The 7,920-nt window shown below is 47.2% G+C and overlaps 1 protein-coding gene across 1 annotated transcript in view; it reads left to right on the top strand.

The window, feature by feature from the left end:
* The first annotated feature begins 238 nt into the window (after positions 1-238).
* The window catches only part of Fbxo28 (F-box protein 28), a 40,548-nt gene continuing 32,866 nt past the window's right edge, over positions 239-7,920 (top strand). Inside the window, exon 1 of the mRNA XM_019210409.1 lies at positions 239-442. Within this exon, the coding sequence (XP_019065954.1) occupies positions 239-442 (204 nt within the window). The remainder of the gene's footprint in view (positions 443-7,920) is intronic.

The following is a 7,920-nucleotide window of genomic DNA, read 5'->3' as shown; positions in this document are numbered from 1 at the left end:
CCTTCTTGGGATGTCCTAAGCCCGTGGTGGGAACCTGTGGCACACGCATCACAGCAGTTGTTTACATCATCGACAGCTCTGGAGGGGTCACCATCGATGCCCCTCCCTGGAAAGCGCCCAGCTCCTAAGGCTACTGCAAGGTCCGCTGGAGTGGATATTTGCAAGCACTTAACACACTGCCAAGCCTTTGGTAAGTAATGCAATTGGGGTGGTGAGGGAAGCCTTCCCAGAGAGGGAGATGTTTGACCGATGCAGAAAAATGATTCAGAAGGAACAAGGGAACAGCGTGGGGACGAGGCCAGGCCGGCGAATGTACACTGAGCCACCTCCTCAGCGCAAATGCAGAGTGCGTGGGCGAGACACCACGTGCGGGTCCAGCTCGGTGGCACTTCTGGGCCCCTCGGTGGCGGGGTGGCAGATGTTTGTGCTCAGAGATGCTGCCGTAAAAAGTCTTTTCTTCCAAAGCTGCCCCTGAGCCTGTCACTGATTGGCCTGAAGTGCTTGATGCACCTTTTCCGTGCAGCAGGGCTACCTGCCAAGAGTCTGGACTGAAGTCAGCGTGTGGCCACAGCCAGCTCTTTAGTGGTCAACTTCAGCTCATCACACAGGTGCCACGGGCGCACGGGGCTGCCGGGCTCCACCAGCACCGATCGATGCTGATCAAGGGTGGACCTGGAAGTCTTTTAAAAATGTGTTACTTTTATTAGTCCACATCAGTGGTGCGTGAGGATCGCACGTGTGCCTTGTGGGGAGTCAGTGCCCGAACATCGCATGTCACTTCTTTTTACATCAACACACCTGACGGCAGCCCAGTGATGGCTATCGGGAAAGAAAGACTTGCTTGTAAAAGCAAGAGAAGATGACGCCTTGCCGCTGGGAACTCACATTGATGCAGGACCATGGCACTTAGAATAGATGTGCAAAACCTTTAAAAATGGAAAGTGTCATTCACATCATCATCAAAGCTGTGGCTACCCTAAGGCCCGGGGCAGTGAGTCCTCACCAACTCCAGGGCTCCGCAAAAGTGTAGATGCTGGCTCCAGGACATCGTTTACTTTGGGAAAGTTAGGTGGCTAAGGTGGAGTCAATTTTGAAAAGATGTTATGCTTTGCTGCATGAAACCCAGTCATCTATGGAATCAAAAGGAAGATTGGTGCCAGAACACAAAGATGAAAAACGACTCACAGATTTAGCATTTTTGGTGGATTTGACTTCTCATTTAAATGAGTTAAATGTGTGTCTTCAAGGTGAACATCACCTCATCTGTGCTGTTTTGAAGCACAACGGTATTTAAAAATAAACCTTACATTATGGCAAGCTTATAATTTTGTGCACTGCGATACATTATCACAACACAGTCCTGTGAACACTAAAAAATATAGATAGAGCCTTGCTTTCTGTTTTGATACAGAAATTTGAGAATACGTTTCAAGATTTTCAAAAAAAATTATCAAATTTTTGGCACATTTGCTACTCCATTTTTGGCTAACATAAATCCGTTCCCTACGAATTTTCAAGTGGATAGGGTTATAATCAGACTCAAAGAAAAATTAGAGTGTGTCCTTTTCCCAGACTTTTAGAGGACCTAGATCCCCAGAGGAAAATGTCCCTCACCTCACAACCACACATAAGTCACACTGTTGCTTTTTGGAAGCGTGTGCACTCTTGAGGATGAAGCATAAGAAGTGTGAAGTTACAGCAAAGATTTCTGGCCAGATCTTGAGAACTTACTAAGAATTGTAGCCACTTCTGGGGAACTAGGCACTGACACATTAGTTGCACAAGAACAAGTCAAAGACCTCACTAAAGTTTATGTTTATCTTGTTAAAGACTTCAGGGTAAGACCTGAAGTTACAGAATTGCTAAAAGAAAACAGTGGGGGAAACGCTGTAACACTGGTCTGAGCAATGAGTTTTTTGATACGTCCCCCAAATCACAGGCAATAAAAGTAAAAAGAGGCATATGAGATTATATCAAACTAAAAAGCTTCTTCACAGCAGGGAAACCATCAGCCAAGAGAACAACCAACAGAACTGGAGAAAACATTTGTAAACATTCAATAAAGAATTAATACCCAAAGTATATAAGAAACTCAACTCAACAGCAAAAAAATAGCCCGGCATGGTGGCACACACCTGTAATACCAGCATTCAGAAGGCTGAAGCAGGTGGATTGCTGGGAGTTTGAGGCCAGCCTAGGCTACATAGTGAGTTCAAAGGCAGCTTGATCTACATAGTGAGACTCTGTCTCAAAAACAAAACAAAACTCATTTTCTAAAAATTAGGCAAAACATCTAAATCAGTATTTCTCAAAAGAAGGCATACAAATAATCATGAAAAATCTTCAATGTGGCTAATCATTAGAGAAATATAAAGACAATAAAAAATTATTTCACTTTTGTTGTATTGGCTATTATCGGTGGCTAATATTCTCATGCCTCTGACATGTAGTTTTGTGTGTTCTTTTTCCTATTTAACAACAATAAAAACAAATGTGAAAGACAGGGCAAAGGATATAGCTCAGTAGTAGAGCACCTGCCTAGCAAGTGCACGAACGTGGGTTCAATCCCTAGAACCAAAAAAGCAAAAAAGGAAAGAAAGAGGTGAAAGATAAAAAGTACAGATGAGAATGTAGGTAAAGGAGCAAAGAGCACCTAGACTAGAGCAGTCTTTCTGGAAAGAAGCATGGACATTCTTTTAGGAGTTAAAAATAGGGGATTGGGCTGGGAATTTATCTCAGTGGTACCACCGCCTGCCTCTAAAGTGCAAGGTTCCCAGTTTGATCCCCCGTACCACACACAAAAATAGTAGAGGATATAGTTCAGTGATGGACTCCTGGCTCGGGATGCATGAGGCTATGGGTTCAATCAGTAGCACCACAAAAAAAGTATAAAATAGAAGCACGGTAAAATCCTGCAGTCCCACCTCTGGGTGTGCAGCCAAAGTACCCAAATACGGGTGAGTGTCGGCCATGCCCCCCCCTGAGTTCATCACAGCAATACTCGTGGTAGCCAGGGTATGGGTCAGCCAAGGTGCCTACCAACCTGCAGCATAAAGCAAGCAGAGTACACATGCCCAGTGGAATACTGCTCAGCCTCTAAAAGGAGGAGCTCCTGCCATTTGCCACACATGGATGAACCTGGAGGATACTGTGCAGTGAGCCAGCCACAGAGAGGAAGACGAGCACCACCTGTACTAGTCAGTGCTTCGTCTCTCTGACCAAACACCTGGTATACACAATGCAAAGGAGAAAGAGTTGGCTTCCACTCACAGTCTCAAAGCAGCAGTCCACAGTCAGCTGAGTCCAAGGCAGGAGCATCGTGGTGGAAGGGTGTGGTGGAGGAGAGATGCTCACCCGATGAAAGCTGGGATGCCAAGAGCAGGAAGGGCCAGAGAAGAGATAAGCCCCTCAAGTCAGGCCCCAGTGACCCACCTCCAGCCTGGCCACACCTCCTGTTGGCACATTCAACTGTGGGCACACCCTATAAAAAAGTTGGGCTTGCAGAAATAGAGAGGAGAGTGGTGATTAGCATTTCCTTCTCTAGGCACGACACAGAATCACTGGTCATGCAAGGTGATTGAATTCGGTCTCCAACATCATCTGCTCCCTGGAGGTCAAGTTGGAAATCCCCACCCTCTGAGTCTCTCAGTACAGCAACCCCTGCCCTAAGTTCATCTGAATCATCCTGCTAGCATAAGCTCAGATGGGGGGATAGGTTCTCTAGGAATAAAAAATAAATGCAGAACTGAGGAAGTTCCAAGGACTTAGAGGTGATCTCCCAGGAACCAAGAGCAAAGACCTGACAAATTCTTTATTACACAATGTTAAGTTACCGAAGACTGATCTTAGGTGGTATATTAGTCACTTTCCCGTCACTGGGACAAAATCCCTGACACCTATGACTTAAGGAAGAGAGGCTGTTTGGTGCACAGTTTCGGAGGGTTCAGTCCATAGTCAGCTGGCTCCGAGGCAGAATCAGTGGGGTGGGAAGGCATGGTGGAGGGAAGCTGCTCGCCTCATGGTGGCCAAGACGCTGAAAGGGAGAAGGGAGGAGCTGGAGGCAGGAACACACCCTTCCCAGTCACACACCACCTCCTCCAGCCACGCCCCACTCCTAATAGCACATTCACCTGTGAATGCATCAGTGGGTTCATCCACAGGGGAGTACAGACCCCATGGTCCCTCACTGCCCACCCATGAACACATGAGGCTTTTGGAGGACATTTTAGATCTAAACCGAAACATCTTGCTAGCTGAGCGCTTCTCTTACCGGCATTGATAAAGCCGATGAAGGTACTGAAGGAGGCTTTAGACAACGACCCTGGAAGGACTGAGCTGGCCAGGAACCCCATGGGTTGGACTGGAAGTGTGTCCTCCCCAGGTGAGCCTCTGATTTCGGCCTTGAGAGAGACACTGCAGCAGAGGACTCAACTGAGCACCCCACTGCTCCTGATGTGTGGTGATGTGAAATCATGAAATATGTCGTTTCAGTGTGCTGAACTGTGCAGTAATTTGTCAGACAGCAAAACACATAACTAACACATTCACTGCATTGCAACCAAAGCCAGTGATGTTCTGAATGCAGAGAACCTAAAAAATTAGCAAATGGATCTCTGGTGAGACAATGAGATGGATCCGTTAGGCAGAAAACCACCAGGATCTGACCTCTTGTCTTAGAAACATGGTTGGGAACATTTGACAATAAACTGAACAGCTAACAACATTCATCTTCAACTATATGCTGGGCCAGGTTCTAAGTACTGTGTATCTTACCTCATTTCACGCTCACAATTCTTCTGTGAGGCAGGTATTCTGACTACAGATAAGGAGACAGAAATGCAGAGACACATCTTCTGCAAATGGGAAAAAAACCGAGAGCAGAGGAAGAGGGGAAGGGAAGAGGGGAAGGGAACAGGACGTGGAAAGGATTTGCTGTGCTCCGCACAGGCACCAGCTCCCCACAGTGAATGAGATCAGTACGGGCTACATTAGACATGTACTCACAAAAATAAACTCCTAAAAAGAAAACTGAGGCACAGAAAAATTACACAGCTCACCTTTGATCAGACAGGAAACTAAGAGAATGCAGATCCGACACATTAAAACTCCACCGTGCGCTGCCCCCGGGACACTCGAGCCACCGGCCCGGGAAGGGCTGTTGATTCAGCAGTTCCTACCAGAAGGAGTCACTCCCCTCACGTGTTTACCTACGATTTATTTCTAAGTTATCATTTACAAGAGAGTATGTGTTACCAAAACACATCTGCCATAACCAGTAATCAAAATAAAATGAAGCCGCACGTCAGCACGAGGCGGGTAGGGAGACGCAGTGGAGCTAGGAACCAAGAGAACGCGATGAGGGGCTCATTTACGGGCCAGCAACAAGAGCTCCAGGTCCAGCTCCGAGTGATCAAACTTCCAGGACGAGGAAAAGATATGTGATCAAGTTCACACGATCCTCATTGCTCTCAAAGGAGTAGAGCAGTTCGAGGCATCGGGAAAGAATGGTCACTTCTGGCTAAAATGAGAAGGCAGGGTTTTCCTAGGGGCTGCAGCAGAGCGACCGCTGTGAGTAGCCAATGGCCACCCCAGCAGCACCCAGAGGGGCAGCCAGAGAACAGCCCAAACATCCAGCCTCTCCTCTTCTTCTCTTTTCTTTTTTCTTTCTCAATTTTCAAAACCCTCCTTGTAGTCTCTGCTTTCTGCTCTCTGGTAGTCTGAGCTTGAATGAGAAGGCTGTGATGTCTGGGGCCAAAAACGAAGACAAAAACCGCTGCTCGCTGCCTGGTACAGATGGAGGGAGAAGCAGATGCCTCTGGAGACCCTGAGCCCTCAGCCACGTGCCCTCTGCTCTCCTGCTGCCCTGTGTTCATGTGCCGCTCAAAGCCAAGGGTGCCACGTGGCCTCCTACTCTTTCCCGCTCGTTTGCTGTGAGGTCTCAGTCCTCCAGCGGGACCCTCAGCAGCCCGGCCAGCCTGTTTGAGAGCTCATTACTGCCTGGGTCCCTACGGCTGCCTAGGTGAAGCTGTTAGAAGGTTATGGACGCTCTGTTAAAAATCATATCAGAAAGCCAAGAGACATAACTCCAAGGCATAGTGTTTGCTTTGGTCTGGGATCTTGAATGTTTGGTGTATATGGAAGGCCACGCACTCAGGGTGGGGTGTGGCCCCTGCCTCCCAGCGCCCTCCAGCAGCTGGCACCAACACCAGCAGCTACTCAGCTCAGAGGTGGGGAAGGGAGAGGGAGGGAAAGGGCACAGGGGACCTGTGGGGCACTGAAAGCATCCCCGTGTGGATTGTGGTAGTGGCTGCATGAGCCAGCACACTCAACGTCAATTGTCAGGCTCCACAACTACAAGGCGTGCATTTTGTTAAATGTCCATTATACCCCAGCAGGTCACTTTTACAAAGGAAATATAACATGCTCAAAACAGAATTCATAGCCAGACGTGGTGGCACACCTGTAATCCCAGCACTCAGGAGGCTGAGGCAGGAGGATCGCCACAAATTCAAGGTCATCCTGGGCTACAAAGTGAATCCAAGGCCGGCCTGAACTACACAGTGAAATCCTGTATCGAATAACCAAAAAATAATTACTAAATATGAAGCAAATTAACCAAGTTCTACCAGTGATGAAATACTTATGTTCCAATATAACCACTTAAAATATTCACACTGATTCATTAATATAAGTTTTGAGAAGTTATATATACTTGGTTATTGGGAAGGCAAATTATGGACATTTAGCATTATTGCCAGGGTCTGGAGGCCATGTCCCCTAAAATCCAGCACTGAAACTCAGCCCCAGTAGATGGTGTGGGGGGTGGTAGTGTTAGGTGACAAGGACAGAGGCATCCATGAGGGCCAGCACCTGGTAGAACAGGCTCGGGAGCTTCTGCGTGCTTGGGCCTGAGGACACAGCATGGCCTGCTGCACGGCCACTGTGGACTCCTGGCTCCACCAGGAGCCCGGAAGGTCAGTTTTCTCAGCCACCTCGGCTGTGGTGCTCCTGCTATGGCAGCCTCAATGCACAGAGCCACCAGCCTTGTATAACATCAGAAAAAATGTTTCTGATACTTGATGTTAAAAAGACACCAGAATTTACAATTGTCTGCTTACATTTCAAATATGTAAATTGTGAGCATACAGGGAATTAGAAAAAAGAAACTGCTCTGTTAGAATGTAGAAATATCAGTACTTTGTGCTTTTAAATTTTTCTTTAACACTGGTTCAATACATTTTCATAAGAAAAGCACTGTAACAAATAAAATGATGCAGGGCTGGGGGTGTAGCTCAGCAGGCCGTCCCTGCCTGCCCAGCACAAGGTCCTGCATTCAATCCCTGGTATAAAAAAAATTTTTAAAAACCGGGATCACAGGAAACAAAATGATGTGTCTTCAGACCCCAGGGCCATTACTGAGCGATCTGCCTGCAGCAGCGCTCTCCAGAGGTGCTGCAGCCGCGGGATCTCACATGGTTTGGCAGCGGCTTTTGGGTCCACCCCAGTCAGACGCAAGGTCCACAGGACAGAGGAAACCAGGAGCCCTTATTTTTAACACACACTGCAGATTTGGCAACCACTAATTTGGGGCAGCGAATGACATCACTGTGACTTGAAAGACTCAAAATAATTTTCCCCATGAGTGCCTGTCCCTCACCCCGCTGTATTCCCTCTAATTAAAGAATCTCCATGTACTTCTTCCAGGGCTCACAAGGTAGCAATGTTCTCAGGTAATGCCAGGTAGCAGAAGAGAAATTTGGAGCTCACTAGGGTCCCTCGGTGAATTACAGGGTGGGAGTAGACCAAGAAGTTGTTTATGCAATCTGCAGACTTCGTAAGGGACTGTTTTTTCTTTCTTTCTTTCTTTCTTTCTTTCTTTCTTTCTTTCTTTCTTTCTTTCTTTCTTTCTTTTTCATTAGT

This window comes from Fukomys damarensis, unplaced genomic scaffold, assembly GCF_012274545.1.
Source record: "Fukomys damarensis isolate Sample0158 unplaced genomic scaffold, DMR_v1.0_HiC HiC_scaffold_11, whole genome shotgun sequence".
Taxonomy (NCBI): Eukaryota; Metazoa; Chordata; class Mammalia; order Rodentia; family Bathyergidae; genus Fukomys; species Fukomys damarensis.
Note: the sequence above shows the minus strand (reverse complement) of the source record. Positions and strands in the feature narration are given on the sequence as shown.